Genomic DNA, 18,890 nt, shown 5'->3' with positions numbered 1-18,890 from the left:
ATTCTTAATATCTTAATAGATGATCTCTATTATTGGTGAAACCTGGTCCTTATGTTATAAAAAAATTATATAAAGAATAAATCATACTTCTCTGTCTCAAATTATAAGATATTTTAAATAAAATTATATATACTAAAGTTAATTAAATACACGTCACAACTTTAGTTTCATAAAAATATAAAATTTAAAAATATTTTTAATTTAAACAATACGCAAGATCTCTCTCTTTCCCTCTGTCACTGCTCTCTCACTTTCGATCTCTCTTCTTTCTCCAACTTCTCTGTCTCCCTCTCCTTCATTCCTTCCCTTTTGAATCTCCCTCACTCTCGCTCCAACCTCCCTTCTTAAAGCATAAGAGTTTTTTTCTTTCAAAGCTTGTGTGTAGCTCTTCGAATGTGTTGCCTTTCTACTCTGTTTTTCTGACTTTTTTCTGCTATTTCGTATGCTTTCGATATTGTTTCATCTACTGTGTTCATGTGTGTGTGAGTCTGCTCTTTTGCACCTATCTCTTCTTTCTTTTACTCTACATGTGGTCAAGTATGCTCTCTCTCTACTCTCTTTTTGTGTTTTTTGTGTGGTCGAGTCTTTTGAACATGCATCTGCTTTTTGCTCTTTGTTTTTTTTTTGTTCTGCATTTGTTGTGTTAGTGTATGCTCTCTACTCTCTTTTCTACTCGTGCGTCTCTGCTGTGTGGCCGAAAGGCTTGCTCTTTGCATCTACATGTCTCACCTCTGCTCTTTGCTTCCTTTGCTTCTAGCTTTTTCTTTCTTTCCACTCTGTTTTGTGTCTGCTACGTGTGCGTTTGCTCTGCATTTCTTCCATGTCCAACTAAAAGCGGAGAAAAGGGATAAAAGGGGTGAGTGAAATGCTACAGATTGTAGCGTTTCACTCTCCCTATTATTTATTTATTTTTTTAATGCTTTTACTTTTTTTCTTTGGTTAATCTAATTTCTAAAATTAATTTAAAATAGTTAACTTTTAAAATTTAATTTTCAGTATTTTTGAATGGTTGGAATAATTTGGGAGAGATTTTTAAAGATTTAAGCAAGATTATTTTTTTTATTTTGTTAGATTATTATTATTTTTTAAAATATAATCCTAAAAAGGATTTAATTTCATTTTTTATATTTTTATTTTTTTGGTTATTTTTTAATGAACTAAAAGAAACAAAATCCTAACCAACAAAAGATTATCTAGACTAAAATAAAATAGAACCCTATTATTTTTTTGAAAATATAATTCTAAAAAGAATTAAATTTTATTTTTATATTTTTATATTTTTTGGTTGAAATTATTATTTTTTATTAAATGTAAAATATACCCGAACAAAATACAGTGTTCATAGTAGGTATTAACTGCCACGGTGGATGGCACGGAGGGACTTCATCCCTCTTTATGCTATGGTGCACCAACCTTGCGTTGTGGCGTATTCCTACTATCATGACATTTATGCTGTCACGATAACTCCTCTGGCCAACTTTCTGAGTACGTCGTTTTACTATCTAATATTTGAATTGAGTAATTCAAGTGTTCGCAACCTATTCATTGAGCCTTTTAGCTAATGACACCAGTTTCACACCCAAACACTCAACCATTTAAAAGTTGGACACTTGAACATAAGTTTATCCATTTTTCTTTCAAAACCACTATAAGGGTGTCTAGACCCACAAACCTAGTGCTAATAACCTTGAAACCACTTAGATCAACTCAATTAGACCACTATTAACACCACTACAATAATAATAGTTTATGCACAAATTAGTCATCAAAACCCTAATTCCATAATGGATTTAGAAGGTAACAACTAAATATGTTTAAGCATTCTCATGGCCATTCAAACACATAATCAACACAAAAACATCACTTGCACTAGTATCTCAACATCTCATATCAATTTCATCATAGTTACATCATCCAAGGTCAAGATACCCACAATTACAATTATTTCTTATATAAGTAACCTCAAAACAATACATGGTGTTAAGTTGGCATAAAAATTCATAAGTTATTCATTATAATACCAAAAGAAAAAGAAAAGGAGCTATACAAGCTAAAGCTCTTCAATCCTTAATAGTCTCTTCCTTCCCTTTTCTTCTAACGGAGCTCTCACCTATAAAATATAACCACAGAGTGAGATAAATATCTCAATAATAAAATAACTTACAACTATTAATTAATATTCACAACTGTAAACAAATAAAGTTTATATATACAAAAATACATTGACACGTGTCCGAATATAAATGTTTCTATATCTATAAGTCATTTTCACACTCTAGCATAATCATTCTATCATCTAAGCCTCCATATCACCTTAATTGAAACTAAAGGTTTTTTTAGACCAAACACACACATATTAGCCTAAGCACATCTTTAGTGATAGAATCACTCAATCAAAAGTGTCTTATCTTACTCCAAGACTATGGTTTCCCCCTATCACACATGAATCGAGGTGTTGTTACTCTACTACCATATCGCACTGATGCTAAAAAGTGTAAATATCCAACACCATACCTCACATGAGTACCAAAAAAATAATCTCCAACATTGTACCTTATTAAGCAACGAGGATATAAATGTCATATGAATTTCTATTACTCCTTCCTACGGCTAAACTCCCACCCCCTGTCATGATCATGCTTACTCTTCTTATAAATATCACATACTAGCATCTAAACCATAATTTACTTATATAAAAAAATTTTCATACATTCATTGTTTTAAAAATAATTTCCTGTACACAATATCATCATTTTGCAATATGTAAAACTTTTAAAATACATGTATGCAAATTACATATTTACTCACAAACAGCTAAGCACTTAATCAAATAAAGTGAATTATTTGGTTATCTTAATTTTTTTTATCACAAAAAGGGTTATCATAGTCTAATATTTGCTCCACAAGGTTTACTAACGTATCAACACCCGTGAAATATTTAATCTACACGAGTAAGCACTAATAATCAATTATCACTCCATTTAAACCCCTTAAGCACTCAATTTCGGGTACTCACTATATTCAAAATCCCATTTTAACACCATCAGTACTTCCAACACGCTTCATTAATTCAATTTAGCACCTAAACATTTAAATAATATCACTTCTTCACCCACATTGCTTTAATTATATCAAGTTTCACTTTAGGCTTTTTAAAACCCTAATAAAAAATCTCAAATCACATTTAAAACCATAAACCAAGGTTTAAGAGCTTGATTTTTTTGATTTAATTTTCCAAAAATCTAACTAAGTTAATGGGTTTGGTCAAAATCCAATGAGAGATGAAAACAACCTCTAAACCTAACTTGTCACTTTAAAAATTTAAATATAAGGGAGAAGAGGGGAAATAGAGCTTATCCAATGATGACCTAAGCTTGTATTGCCTTCAAAGTATTCCCAAGATAAAGCCCCAGCACCTATGAGCTCTCCCTTCGTCACATGTCCTGTTTCTCCTCTTTCCTTTTCTGAAATCAGACACAACTCGCATTTGATTTATTTCAAAAACTATCAGTGTGTCACGGAACATGGCACAACAAAGCCATATGCCTATATTGGCCACCCTTTCAAGCCTAGTTGACCTGTACACCATCTTAACTCATTTCTAAAGCTATCCAAAAATCTTATTAGTGTTTCAAAAACATTATTAATTCATAGATAACTAATTTTGACCAAATTATCCTTGTTTAACAGTCAAAATTTTAGAGTTTCCAACCCAGGATGTTACAATTCTCTCATTCTTTTAGAAATTTTACCCTCAAAATTCAAATAAATAAATACAACCCCTCTTCCCTTTTTCATTTTCTCTTCCCGTGGCTTGCTCGAATAAAGAGAACAAGAGAGTGCCAGTGATACAAGAGCTGATTTAGAATGTGAGGCTCCATAATAGGATATTTTGGATATGATTTCAAGCTTTTCCAGAATGTTCTAATTTTTTTCTTTGTTACTCATCCTCTCTAGTTGCTAATTCATTAGAAATGGTAGACCTATGGTTTGAAAAAGGGGTGAATTTATGATGAATAAATGTGATTGTTTGTATTATTGGTAGTAAAATAAATGTTTTAGAGTATTATTTTGTTAATAAGTTCATGCAATGATGGATTATGAATTGCCAACACGGGATAATTGTATGTTTGAACAATGATTTCATTTGCATTAGAGCCATATTTATGAGACTTGGGCATTTTTTGTGGTGGCCTTGCAGTTTTGAGAAAGAGGCCTAATATGCAAAAGCATGATGTAATTAATGTTTTTACTTTGGAATATAGATTATTGTTATAGCATGTTCAAGCATAAGTATATGTAATTGTTAAATTATAGAGTTAATGATTTGAAAGGAGACACTTGTTCAAGTACAAGGGGAGCAAATGCAAACCTTGGCACTTTATATCTTAGGATCCTTGTTTGGAGTTGGATTAAGTTGTAAATGGTGTCATTAATTAGATTTTTTAATTATCTACACATGGGTGCTTGAATCACTTTATTTGGAGAACTAGGCAAGTAATTTGGTGCATTTGAATTTAATTCTTAATTGTTGTAATTCTATGCTAATTAAGGGTTTCCATCACTACGGCAGGTTAAGTTAGGATTAGTTGCGACGAGGTGTTGCTTAGCCACAATGGGTGTCCATGTACATGTTGGTCGTAGCAAAAGAGCCCGTTAGCCATGGTAGATGTGCATTGACTTGCTTTAAATGCTCGTTTTGCCCTTGTGTGTTTGTTTCTTAATACTACTCATAGTTCCCATGTTTTTGCTTATCTTTCTACTTTGATTCTTACGATAATTTAATTATATCATTTATTCAATATTTTTAAATGATTTTGGGATCCTAACTTCTGGTCCTCTTTTGTAAGTTTAATATATTGGTTAGCCAAGGTTATTCCTTAGTGATTTAGGTTGAGTGTGATTAGTTGGGTTAATAAGTAAGGTCATTAAAATATAAGTGTCAATGGTGAAAATATGAAGAGAATGAGGTGTTTTTAGTTATTAGAATTTCAAGGGTATAATACAAATTTGAAATTATAAAGGAAATATGACAAAAGATAGATTTGTATTTGAATCAAATCCAAATATATAAGATTTTGTTTATCTAAGTGAGGGATTTGATTTAAATTCAAATCCAAATCCAAATCCAAAATTTGATTAATCAGAACACACCATAAAGTTATTTTTCACAATTTAAATTCAATTTGAACAAGATTGATAACTTTATCAAGCTGTGGGATATAATTGGTTTTGGGCTTTTATACAAGCTAAGACAATAATTTAGTTCTCTATTTATTTTTCGGTTAACTACAATGACTTGCTTGTTTTTGAGATTTTCAATAAGTTGAGAAAGGATCATCAAATATTTATCTGAATAAAGATATTCCCTCTGAATTTCATATAGCCATGAATGAATTAATTCAAATTGTGAATGTATCAAATTAGTGTTATTATAGCATAAAACTGCGCGCGTTACTATTTTCAATTGATTTCGGAATGCAGCCAGATCTTCATAACATTATCTTGTTTTTTATTCAAAGGTAAAACTTATAGTTGATTTTATATATTTAACGTGGTTGTTTTTAATTAAATTAAAACTTGTGAATTTTTTATGAATAATTTATTTTATAATAAATTTTTGTTATTAATTTTATTAACATATTAAAATTTACTTATCATAATTTAATTAAATATAAGTATGTTAAATTTATAAGGCTAAGTATATAAAGTTTTACCCTTTTATTTAGCTATGGTGCTACATATTTATATATTAAAATTGTCTGTTTTAGTTTTCTTTAATGTTTTTTGTTTGATTTTTTTTCAAATAAAAGGACTAGGTAGTTACCGAACGAACGCATAAAATCCATGCAGCTAAATGGATTTCAATTTTCAAACAACAACGACTGGGCATTCATCATATTAAAATTGAGTAATTGACTGTTTTCTATTTTTATGTTTTAAATTTTCTATTTAATAAATTTTATAATTTATAATTAAAATTTTAAAGTTGTAATTTATAAATTATTTTTTTAAAAATAAAACTATTATTTAAAAATTAAATTTAAACCTGTTCAAATTAAATTCAAATGAATAAACGTCATCTCGTCATGAATGGCTCATCAAGACCCTCAACTTTCTACCCAGATGATGTGACATGTAAAGACGATATTATCCTTTTCAGCGAGAAAGGCGATATTGGCAATAAGTTTACACCAAAAAAAAAATAAAAATAAAATAAAGAACGCAGCCGAGTCAAATGACCTGCAACAATAAAATCGAAAGCCCATTAGCAAAATTGTACCTACTTCGCTCTCCTTCTCTATCGGGAGTACGGAGCTCTCTCAACTTGAAACCTCGGCAGTGAAAGGAAACAAGCAGACATCGGCTCCGAATTTATCACTGATCAGGGTTAGGAGTTCACTCTGATTCTACTGTTCTGTACTCTCCTCCTTCTAAGTTGGTTTCAATCATTCCATCATTTTTATTTTTATTTTTGAATTCAATAAATTCATCTCATCGCAGTTTAAGTTGGATGTAGTTTTTGTGCTCGTTGAAATGCATCGCCTTGTGATCGGTCGTCAAACTTGGGGACAGTTTATTTTTATTGTCTATTTCTCTCTCTTTTTTATGTCTGCTTTGTGTGTTAGGAATGATTAGGGGTATTCGATAGTTTCAGCGAATTCAATCTGTTATTTTTCCTAGGTTTTGCTTCGGTTGGTTGATCATGGAATTCTGGGTTCGGGTTTGAATTCACATTGAGTCCCGATAAGTTCAACAAGTAATTCTTTTTTTGTGGCAATATAGAGGTTGAGTTCTGGCTGGATGCCGAGTTCACCATAGCACGATCGGTTGGAGTCGTGAGCTGTAGACTTTAGAATCAATTATCTGAGCTTTTGAGAATAGTAAGGTTAACCTGATATAGCGTCGAAAAATTCCACTCACAAATCTGAGCAGTAAACTGACTGAAGGTTATTACAAACATTAATCAGAAGCTTTCAAAATGTTGCTAGCCCTTCGTTTTGTCAATTTGAGGTTTTATATTAGTCGTTTAATTGTTTAATTTTCTTATTACGACTCCTGGCTAGGACATAAATTCATATAATGATGTTCTTGTTTGAGGTTGCTCTGTTAACTCTTCCTGCAGTTCCGAAAGTCTTCGTTCTAAAGGGGTACAAGAATTAATACCTAAAGTACTTCTTTCAGAATAGGAATCTGTTTTTACCCCCTTTTCTTAAAACAAGAAATTTGTTATTTGGACCAATGAAATTTTCTTTAATTGGGTTTGGACAGATATTGCGATATACATATTCTTACGGTGAATTATATGACATGGTTGGTTCAATAGGTCCTAGGTTGTGCCTGATGCTTTAGTCCGGTTGGTTATTTAGAAAGTGCTTGTATTTGCACGCCTCTGTATGCACCCTTTAAGACTTCTCCCGTTCTTTCAACCTTCTTTCTGTAAGAAATGGCCATGCTCCACATGCTGCCGAAATTTGTCCTCTGAATACTGCTTAGAAATGCTCCTTATAATTCTTAACTGCCATTTTTTTTCCTAGTGATTTAATTGGATTAATGCCCAAAAGTGTTGACTGTTCGATTATGGTCTGTGCCTTCCACACATGCATTTTTTTTTTATCTGTCAGTAATAGGGGTACATGATGGAGCCAACAGTTGGTTAGTTTGTGATGTTCAAGATATTTTAATATTTTATACGGTCTAGCGTGATGGATTCAGCTAGGCATTTCTTGAATACTCTTCATGTGCCAGTATTAGAGGTTTAAGGATTTAGAATTGAGGCTTACAAGTCATACCTTGGTACACAGAGAAACCCAAGGTAGCTGATCTGGATTTGATTCTACACTACCTGAACATTGAAATGGATTATTCAATTGAGATTACCATCTTTGCATCTGGCTAATTTACTTTTAAAATACAATGCAATATGTATGACCTGAGATTTATTTGTGGTTGCAGTAAATCATTCAATTGAGCATGCCTTCCTATATATTTTCTATAATATTTTTTTTCCTGGATATACCATTTATGCTATGCAATTTATGTACTCTTGTAGTTTCTGCCATGCACCGTGTGGGTAGCGCAGGGAATACAAACAATTCAATTCGACCTCGAAAGGAGAAGAGACTAACATATGTGTTGAATGACTCTGATGACACCAAGGTGATTCATTAATTTATTATTTAGTTCTTCATACAAAACATAGTTTCATAGCTGTTTCTTGAAATTCACATATCCGAACTTCTAATGCATTGTTTTTACTGTTGTGTATCTGAAGCTGTCAAATTCAACTACTTGACTGAGTCTAACTGGTCATTGACTCATTGCTTAGGTTGTAAATATGCATGATTTCCACTTTGTTGGATCCTGGATGAGGATAAAGTTTTAGTTGTCATCCATATGATTTTCTATATTTTGATGATAGGCCCTATAGTTGTTGATTATGCGCGTTTTAACTGACTTCCTTCTACTAGGTACTTATGGATTAGCATTTTCTTCAAAATCTAGCCTTGCAAATTTTGGTTTTGAAGTCTTTTAAAATTTGCGACTTGTCTTTGTTGCTCTACCCATATTTGTTTAAATTTTTCTTGCACTACAGCATTGTGCAGGCATAAATTGTTTGGCTTTGCTCAAGTCATCAGTATATGATAGGTCTGATTATCTCTTCACTGGAAGCCGTGATGGCACACTAAAACGATGGGCATTGGCTGAGGATTCTGCAACATGCTCGGCTACTTTTGAATCTCACGTGGACTGGGTAACCCTGTTAATTTTTATTTCTCCTCACCTTGTTGCTTGATGATGCCACTCCAAGAACTTGTGTTTTTCATAGGATGAGTAGTTAATTGGAATGCATCTTAATTATTCTTGCACAGCTCACTTAAGTGCAAAATCTCAGTTGTTTTTTATGATGCCATTTTATTGGGTGAAAGCTGTTAACTGTGCTGTGTGCAAGTCATATCTTGTTTTTGGGATGTCTAGAAATGTAATTTCCACCATCTGTATATTATGCCTAATTATGATGATTATCCTAGTCTTTATTTATGACGGAATTCAGGAGTTGGAAAAATAAATGTGCACATTTGTTTTATCTTTTTAGAATATTTCAGGAAAATCCTTGATTTTACTTATTTGCATAGCTTTTTATTGGGAAAAACTACGAAAAAAATAGTCAAATATGAGAAGGGAAAGGTTTGGAGAACCCATTAATTTCTCTTGAACAAACTCTAAACTGCACTTCAGACTTATTGATTACTGAAACTTAGGGCATGGCTTGTTTGAGTCAAGTTTCATAGTCACTGAACGCTCAAAGTTCTTCAGGCCGTCCTTTTTATCATGTTTTATTCCCTTATCTTGTAATCAACCTCTTGAAGTGTGGCCTGGCCATTGAAGACTTTCCTCTTAAATTCGTAAACGTTAAACTATTAGCAATCAATTCTAATGGCTACATTACTAGGACATGGGAATAGGGATGCCCTCATACTCACAAAACAAAATACAAATGCATAAGTTCTTAGCTTTTGCACATGTCTAAATTCAATTTATAATTATGTTTGCTTATTGCAGGTTAATGACTCTGTTCTTGTTGGGGAAAATAAGCTTGTTTCTTGTTCTTCAGATACAACCCTCAAGGTTTTTTAATTACATAATTGGTCCAATAAATTTTTGTTCTTATATTACTATACCATTATCAGTTAATTATCTTCACACTTTTTTTCCCTTCCTGGTCTTCTATCTGTTTTTTCTAGATATGGAATCCCTTGTCTGATGGAACTTGTACTAGGACTCTCCGCCAACACTCTGATTATGTTACTTGCCTCGCAGCAGCTGAAAAAAATGTAATGTATTTTGAACATTCCATGCTTGTTATTTTGCACATCAAGAGAAAAAGGTTTATCTTTATGCTTTATATGTTCTCCATTTAACTTGATTTATAGTACTGATTGAATGATAAGTTTGCATCTTTATCAAATCCATTTTCTGATCCTTTTATAGTGTCATGCATTTTAGAGCAATATTGTTGCCTCTGGCGGACTTGGTGGGGAGGTTTTTATATGGGATCTTGAAGCTGCCCTGGTGCCAGTCTCACAGTGCAATGATATTTTGGACGAGGGTTGTTCAAATGGAATCCATGGGCCTGGAAACTCCTTACCGATGACAAGCTTACGTAGTATTAGCTCTGCCAACAATAATATTATCTCTAGTAACACCAATCCCATGCACACTACTCAATCTCATGGGTACATTCCAATCACTGCCAAAGGCCACAAGGAGTCTGTTTATGCATTAGCAATGAATGAAGGTGGAACCCTTCTTGTCTCTGGTGGCACAGAAAAGGTACAGTGAAGCACTGATGTTCATGTTTTATGTTCTGAGTTAGTGACAGCTGGGAGGTTTCTGTTATTACCTTCAAAACTTTAAGGGGTGTTCTGTTTGAAGCTATATGAGCTTAAAATTCATTAGGTAAGTTGTGTGATTGTCTAATCTCTTTGCTTCTATAGGTTGTACGAGTTTGGGATCCAAGGTCTGGATCGAAGACTATGAAATTGAGAGGGCATACAGATAACATAAGGGCTCTGCTTCTAGATTCAACTGGCAGGTTTGTTGAATAGACGTGTAACTTTTAAGGCAAAATTTTCATCTGACATTTATATCTAAATTTTATAAGGAACTTGCTTGCATCCTATTCACTTGCAAACTTCTTCACTGTCATAAAAACTTCCCCAATATTCTTTATACTTCAATCTTTCTCTGATGGCATTTTTATAATTTCTAGTAGCACATTGATGACTATGCATTTATATCATGTGATGTTATTTTCATTGGCTTAATCATGACCCACTAAGGGTTGCTATTCAGTTGTCAGTATTATAGAAGATAATGTGTTATGTGGATGGGGTTATCTATGCCATTGAATATATCTGTGCAGCTTTTTGTTGGATACATTTGTTGCATAAAATTAAGGCATAGTGTTTCTTGTAAGTAAACTGAGATATCTTTGACACTTATTATTGCAGGTTTTGTTTGTCAGGGTCTTCTGACTCTATGATAAGGTAAAGTATTTCTAGTAAAAAGGCATACTCTATGATAAACATTTTTATTAGGTGTTGCTTGACTAATTAATCTCACCATGTTCCTTGTAGGCTTTGGGATCTTGGTCAGCAGCGTTGTGTGCATTCTTATGCAGTTCATACAGATTCTGTTTGGGCACTTGCCAGCACCCCAGCCTTCAGCCATGTTTATAGCGGTGGGAGAGACTTTTCAGTGAGTACAGTTTTCCTTGAAAATTTCAATATCACGTGAATATATGTGACTTCCTTGTTCTGTTTAACTTGTGAAGCTTGCCTTTTTGATGCCCTATTCTTTTATACCTTAAGTTATACTTGACAGATTTGCAAACAAGAGAGAGTGTTTTGCTTTTTACTGGTGAACATCCCATTTTGCAACTGGCTATGCATGATGATACTGTGTGGGTTGCCTCAACAGACTCGTCAGTTCACAGATGGCCTGCTGAAGGATGTAACCCTCAAAAGATTTTCCAAAGGGGCACTTCATTTTTGGCTGGTAATTTGTCCTTTTCTAGGGCAAGGGTGTCTCTTGAAGGATCTACCCCTGTAAGTTGCTTTTATTTTCTTAATGTTGTCTTGATAATTATTAAGATCACGTTATTTTGTCTGCCAAGTGGCTTATTGTTCTGGAAACTTGTTATGCTAATTGCGTGAATGCTTGTAAAGATGAAGCATATATATATATATATATATATTTTGTTTCATATTAGTTTGTATACTTAGGGGATGATTGTATTTGTCATCCCAAGAAGAGGTTCTTTCTGTATGGGATGTGGTATTGATAATTTTCAATTTTGTGGCTGAAATCATGATGTTCTTAGGTTCCTGTTTATAAAGAACCAACCTTAACCATTGCTGGCTCCCCAGGAATAGTACAGCATGAAATTCTAAATAATAAGAGGCATGTCCTGACAAAGGTAATTTGATACCTTCTTGCTCATGTTACTTTACCAACATGTTCATGTTAATGCTGTTTTAATTTTCTGCTGCTAAGTTGCTAGTGTGTTTCCATGTTTTATTGAACTGATATATGGATTCTTTTTAGGATACTTCTGGTTCAGTGAAGTTGTGGGAGATTACTAGAGGTGCTGTGATTGAAGATTATGGGAAGGTAAGATTTGGTTGTATTTTTCAACAGTTCCTGGTTAGGATAGTGGTATGTCAAACTGTTCTGTTTTGAAAGGAGCTTGGCTTTTGTTCTTATTTTTATTCCTATTTTATAAATTTCAATGGTGGCTAATGAGGAATGTTCACTATTTAGATTTCTTTTGAGGAGAAAAAGCAAGAGCTATTTGAGATGGTATGGTTACTGATCTGCATTAGCATCATACTTTTTTGGTAGTGTAATTTTTTTCTTGTAACATTTCATTGCAGTTTTTATTTACTGGATGGTTTTAATATTCTTTCCATGTGGTTTCAGGTTAGCATCCCCACTTGGTTCACAGTGGACACCAGGCTCGGATGTTTATCTGTTCATTTGGACACACCCCAATGCTTCTCTGCAGAGATGTATTCAGCAGACCTAAACATCGTTGGCAAGCCTGAAGACGATAAGGTAAACAAACATATAGATATAACCCATAGGCAATTGACTTGTCCTCACCTTTCTTAATGGGATGTTCAATTAATGGTATGGAATAATTGTATTCCGGGGAGTACTGTCTTAAGATATGCTATCAAACTTCCCAGGAATATTTAATTAGAATGCTGATCCTAAATGAAAACTCTTTGGAATCTTGGTCTGCTTTCTGAAAATGCCTGCAGTCAATAGAAAATTAAAGTTTGAGCATCATAACAAAATTTAAGTTATTGACGTCATTTCAGCTGCAAACTGTCCCGTCTTAATTCCCATGAGGCACCAGGTCAGCATTCCTGCATGGTTCATTGATGTCTTGTTATCATTAAATTCATCCCAATGCTGTAATAAAATGATGACGGTTTATTTTAATGAGAATTTGAAAATTGACATCGCTTGCGATGAAAATACTGGGCATTCCTGAACCATACCATGGGATCCTGAATTCCACATCTATCTTGGGAACACATGGATGTTCTGTGCACATGGATTCTTCTCATATGCTCTAGACACATTATTGTTGGCTCTGATAATTGATATTGATATTGATATTCATTTTATGAATTCCACATTACCTTGCATGTAACCATATTTTCATTTTACTATTTGTTGCCTTGCCTATTCTGGAATGATGCCTGTCATCGTGCTAGTGTCACAGATGCTGGATATTTATATGGAATTTGTATTTCTCTGAAGCTGCCATTGGCAGAATTTCAGCCTGTTCTAGAGTTTTTTGGAAATAGGACCAGCACCATGACAGGCATCATTCCAGAAGTTGGAGGGCCCTAACGAACTTTTGGTCCACTTTTGCAATCCTCTAGTGCATGCATTAAATGGAATTATGAGGAAGACTGCAATAGTTTACTATCAACTATCCAAAATAATGTCTGTTCCAGCTACTGAAAAAAGTTATCGAAGTCTTTCTATAAATCTGCAGGTTAATTTGGCTCGTGAAACCCTTAAAGGGCTCTTGGCACATTGGGTGATGAAACGGAAGCAAAGAATGGGATTACATGCTCCTGCTAACGGTGAACTGCTAATGGGAAAGGAAATGACAACCAGAAGTCTTACCCATTCAAGAATTGAGGTTGACAGTAGTATGGAGCACGATGCTGTGGTTTTTCCTCCTTTTAATTTTTCCACAGCATTCCCTCCTTCCATTATCACTGAGGGCAGTCAAGGAGGTCCATGGAGGAAAAAAATTACTGATCTGGATGGAACGGAGGATGATAAAGACTTTCCCTCTTGGTGCTTGGACTGTGTATTGCATAATCGGTTACCTCCTAGAGAAAATACCAAGTAACTTCTTGTCTTATGACTTTTCTCCCTCTCAAATTTGTTTCACTTAACTCATATTTGTGCATATATTTTTACGTGAAAGGGCAATATACCTAAAAAGTTGTCAGCCAAGAGCATTCAGTAACATAAAGTGAGGAATAGTGCACGAGCGTCCGTGAAGTTATTTTTTTGATGCATCTATGATCAAATAGTTAAATTTTAGATCCACAACATAATGGACAGTCAACGTCATTGACTTTTAACCATTTGGTCATAGATGGACCGAAAAAATAACTTCATGGGCACTCGTGTATTTTTTCTCGCTTTGGGCTACTGGATGCTTTTGTCCAACAACTTCTTAGATATTTTTGCCCCTTTGCCCTATATTTTTTATAGCTCAACTAATTATTTTATATGTTTTTGATGATTCAAAGTTGTTTTCCTTGTACTAAAATGGCAAATTGACTCTTGAGAGTTTTATGATGGAGCTTTAGATGGCTCGCAAAACATTAATCAGCACACCATATGCTTAAGAAGTTATAGATGGCTTACTAATTTCTGATCTAGTGGTGCTCACTAATTGCTTCTTGTATTGATCTTTTATTTTTCTGTACTTATATTTATTGTCGTGAAATGATTGAATTCATTTCTTATTTTGATAGATTTAGAAAACAAATGAAATATTGTGAACCCAAGTGTCTGAAGTCTGAACTTGTCATGGCAGTTCTATCGTTTTGAAAACCTTTATGTTTACCCCTATTTTTTCATATAATACAAATTATTTTGTGTTGACCACTGCAGATGCAGTTTCTATTTGCATCCCTGTGAAGGTTCTAGCTTTCAGATCCTCACACAAGGGAAATTAAGTGCTCCACGTATATTAAGAATTCACAAAGTAAGTTTGTTTATTCATAGCAATTGACAATTGGGAATTTGATAATTACTTGGATATAAAGGAGAAGACACTCTCCATATAGAGATCTTGTGTTTGACCATCCTCTCTTGGATATTGGTATCTTTATCAAAAGGGCAATCTATTTAGGAAAAGAGCAATTTATGTCTTTATCATTTATCAATGGATTTGTATACTTCCATCAAGTAGTTAGATGACTCTCTTAGTAACCTATTCCATCTGTTGTGAAAAACTAGGAAGCACTCTGCAACAATGTTTCTTTCCTCTAGGGATGCTAATATTATTTCGTTTAGGAATACTTCCTCTAATTTGAAATATTGTGATGAACAGATAAACAGGTGGATATTCTGCCTGCCTGCTGCTACAAGAATGTATTCTGTTGCCAATATATTTAGCTTCAATTGTCAGCTAATAATTCTGAGAAGCAAAACTGTAGTTTTTGTCCTGAATTTGAAAATTTTAATGTGCTGCCCGCATATGTAGTTATTATATTTCTTATCGAAACACTTTATGTGGGAGGAAGGCTATGAGAGGAGGGGAAACAGTAACTTGACACACAGCTGGAGACTGCTGTGAGTGAACTATTTTTGGGAAGGATATTGTAATATTTTTTTGGGGCTGCACGTGTGTTTTCTGTTTTGACAAATTTCTCCCAGTTTTGCTTCTATCTTGATCATTCTTTATTCTAGAATCTGGATTCATTTCATAGTTAATTTGTTGAATTACTGCTCATACATAAGTTGTTTGATTGACACTGTTGATCATCTCTGTTCTGTAGACACTTTGAACTTCTTCCAGGTAGACATTGTATTCCAGAGTGATTAAATGATCTTTTTATATTTATTATTTCTGTCTAGGTTATTAATTACGTACTAGAAAAGATGGTCCTTGAGAAGCCATTGGATAGCGTAAATGCTGATGGTAGTTATGCACCGGGACTACAACATCAAGCGGTTGGGGATGGATCTTTCCGATCTGGATTGAAGCCTTGGCAAAAGCTTCGGCCTTCTATTGAAATATTGTGCAACAATCAGGCAAGCTTTTATGATGTCTTCAATGTTGTCCTTTGACTGTGTATATAACAGTTAACTAAATATTTTGGTTTCCTACTTTGCAAGGCGTCAGTAACATCATATGCCATTATAGCCCTTGAAGTTTTCCCCCTTCTCTGTCTTGGTCACTTGGGTTATAAATTTTGAAAATTCAACTTTGACCAGCTTCTAGAATTCATGCTCCATAACTTAGGGCCGATTGAAAAGCAAGAGTTCTTCTGTCAGCAAAGAAAATGAGGGTGTTCATTCATATAGTTTTAAGCACTGAAAAGTTTTGATATGCAAAGTGGAGTCAGATCCAGAAAGACCTAGGCACTAGGCACTAGGCACTTGGAAAAGACGACTGTAAGAATTACTGTTGAGAAATTTACAATTTCTTTTTTTTATTTTTTTTGTTCCTATTTTCAGCAGAAGCTCCAAAAACCAAGTAGCTGTTTCTTTCTAGATTGTTGCTGTCATATGGATGCAATGGCCATGGAAGATTTCTAGTTTTCAAAAAAAAAAATTGTTTGACTTAATAAACAGTTAGTTTGGTTTACATTATATATTATCACAGTAGTGTGCTGATTGTTTTGTATACTTCAGGTCTTGTCTCCTGAGATGAGTTTAGCCACAGTACGTGCTTATATATGGAAGAAAACAGATGACCTGGTTCTAAATTATAGAGTGGTTCAAGGAAGGTGACTGCATGCTGCATGTGCATCAGAGGTGGGTATAGTGCGTTGAGATTTTCTCGCTTTTCTAAGTTACAGTATGGTGTTGATGTTTCCATGGCTTAATTTGTGCACTTCTTAAAATTGTATTTGCCTGCCAAGTAGAAAAAGGGGGGGGTGTGGTAGGATTGTATTTATATTCTAGTTGATGCAAATAGAGAATGCTTAGGCCTTTAGAGCGGGTGAGTTTATTGCAGCTGGTCTGCCTAGGAAAGTGTTTTTACGGCATAAAACCTTAGTATTTATTCTATCTTTCTGAAAACGTGCAAATTTTGCAGTTCCTGAATGAATATATTGTCACGTTGCAATCACTATTGCGGCTGGTCATGAATATCTTTTTCTTGGACTTTGTGAATTTTTTCTATTCCTTCAATATTTGTTTCAGAAGGGTTTAAATGTTTACAAAAATGAATACAATTTTCTAAAAAGTTTGAAGTTATTATTTGTCATTTACATCGCCCATGGAAAGATATCCGGAAGCATGAAAAGGTTAGGATAGTAATATTTACTACTTTCCCCCCTCCTTGTTTTAAGCTTCTGCTGTGTTTTTTTTAAAAGTCTAGGAAATAAGATTCTCTTTTTATTTCCTTTTGGGTTTAAAGGATGACTGGATATATTCTGTGTGAGTGAGGTCCACAGACTTTACTGTTATATCAATATTTGCAGGTTATCTTTGATTGTGTAAAATACTACAGAGCAATGATTTTTCTGGAAGTGCCTGTGTTGATCGGTGGTGTTATTAGAAATTTGTAAATTCTGAATCTCACTGATCACCAAATAGCGGCATTCTCTAGACCTGCTTGGATAGTGTTTTTATTTGAGAAGTGGTCCTACGAGTACTGAAATTTTATCTAGCCGGCATGCTAGTTTCGCTGGCTCGGCGGAGTCATGGGTGGTCTGCTTCTTTGCAAAGATGAAGAGTTTTGACTCTGTTGAGAATTAATGGTTGATCATGCTGGACTATTGGGATGTTTTCTCGGCATTAGGTAGTTTTTTATAGATGTGACGTCAAAAGCAGTGTACATTTGAAATGTGAATTATATATCTAGCCATAGAAATTATTCTCGAGGTGTATCCTCCCATCTGTTCCTTTTATATTTATTTTTTGTTTATTGCAAATGCTATTTTTTCATTTGTTTCGAATTAAGGAGCTTAATTATCTCTTCCCTAGTCTTCCTTCCCATCTCCCTCTTGTGCTTTTCTTGCGTGTAACTTTTGGGATATTGTTGAAATTCTAGTGTATGCCAAGAATGGGCACTTGCTTCGAGCTTGATGACAGGTTCTAACCTGATGTTAAATATTTTTTATTTTTTATATTCTTAGAATAATTTAAATTAAGAATTTCAGATATCTATTTTTTTTTTTGGTCCATGATTTTTACAAATCTATTACACATACATGTATATATGAATATATATATTCTTTCCGTTAAAAAAATGTAAGTTATTTTTTTTTTGAGTTGGATGTTAAAAAATGTAAAGTATTTTTAATCTTTTAAGGTGTAATTATTATTTTTTTTTCTAAAAGTGTCTTTTGTAGAGTATTTAATAAGAGTAAATATGAAAAAATAGGATTAATTTAAAAGTAGATAATTACTTTATTGAAGGATAAAATTTGATTAAAAATGTCTTGTATGTTTTGGTAGAGGAAATATTGAATTTGGCCACTCAACTAATGGTAGAAATCTTTGATATGATGAAGTATAACCGTTCCCCGTGAGCGTGAGCGCATGGCCTTTACTAGAACGACGTGGGCAGTGCCCTGCACGGGATTCTCGTTAATAAAGACAATGTCTCGATCGTTAATCAGTCGACTTGGTTAACGTTAATAATATGTTGTTATTAAAAAAATGAGGATATTTCTGATAATAAAATTACATCTTTAACATTTTATAATTTTTAACTGATTGTGACTATTTTTTATCATGAATTAAATATTTTTTTTATAAAAAGGACCACAATAGTGACAATATTATTATAAAAGATGTGCTGCTGCATAGGATTAAAGAAAAAGGATTTCTTGTTTTGTTATCTATAAAAATAATAAGAATAAAAAAATAAGAGAATTTTAATGTTAAAAAAATGTTTGATACAAATTATATTTTATATACAATAATATGTTAATACAATGATCCAATAAAAGAGAAGAGGCAATTTTTAACACTTGTAGGCGCAATATCGCACAGTTATACAACTATTTACGTAGCTTATTCGTATTAACGCACTTCCTCCGTTGTGATCCCATATCTTCACCACACCGTGCAGATTTTATTTTTTTTTAAATGAGCATCAC

General features: G+C 33.6%; 1 protein-coding gene across 4 annotated transcripts; it reads left to right on the top strand.

The window, feature by feature from the left end:
- The first annotated feature begins 6,252 nt into the window (after positions 1 to 6,252).
- On the top strand, positions 6,253 to 17,871 carry LOC129305261 (uncharacterized). Of its 4 annotated transcripts, none has more exons than XM_054945272.1 (19): positions 6,253 to 6,390; positions 8,054 to 8,160; positions 8,597 to 8,755; positions 9,565 to 9,630; positions 9,747 to 9,836; positions 10,009 to 10,335; positions 10,500 to 10,597; positions 11,016 to 11,051; positions 11,142 to 11,262; positions 11,376 to 11,612; positions 11,888 to 11,983; positions 12,112 to 12,177; positions 12,328 to 12,366; positions 12,487 to 12,621; positions 13,580 to 13,941; positions 14,722 to 14,815; positions 15,691 to 15,867; positions 16,471 to 16,593; positions 17,265 to 17,871. In XM_054945272.1, exons 2-18 carry the CDS (start codon positions 8,062 to 8,064, stop codon positions 16,567 to 16,569), a joined length of 2,301 nt encoding a protein of 766 aa, XP_054801247.1. In that variant the 5' UTR covers positions 6,253 to 6,390; positions 8,054 to 8,061; the 3' UTR covers positions 16,570 to 16,593; positions 17,265 to 17,871. The 4 variants fall into 4 exon arrangements, with proteins under 4 accessions (XP_054801247.1, XP_054801251.1, XP_054801249.1 ...); XM_054945274.1 differs by having other exon boundaries at positions 6,290 to 6,438; XM_054945275.1 differs by having other exon boundaries at positions 6,375 to 6,390; positions 8,650 to 8,755.
- Positions 17,872 to 18,890: the final 1,019 nt, after the last annotated feature.

This window comes from Prosopis cineraria, unplaced genomic scaffold (assembly GCF_029017545.1).
Source record: "Prosopis cineraria cultivar Desert tree isolate PC_DT_omini unplaced genomic scaffold, ASM2901754v1 PC3, whole genome shotgun sequence".
Classification (NCBI taxonomy): domain Eukaryota; kingdom Viridiplantae; phylum Streptophyta; class Magnoliopsida; order Fabales; family Fabaceae; genus Prosopis; species Prosopis cineraria.
The sequence above is the reverse complement of the archived record's forward strand: the minus strand, read 5'-3'. Positions and strand labels throughout refer to the sequence as shown.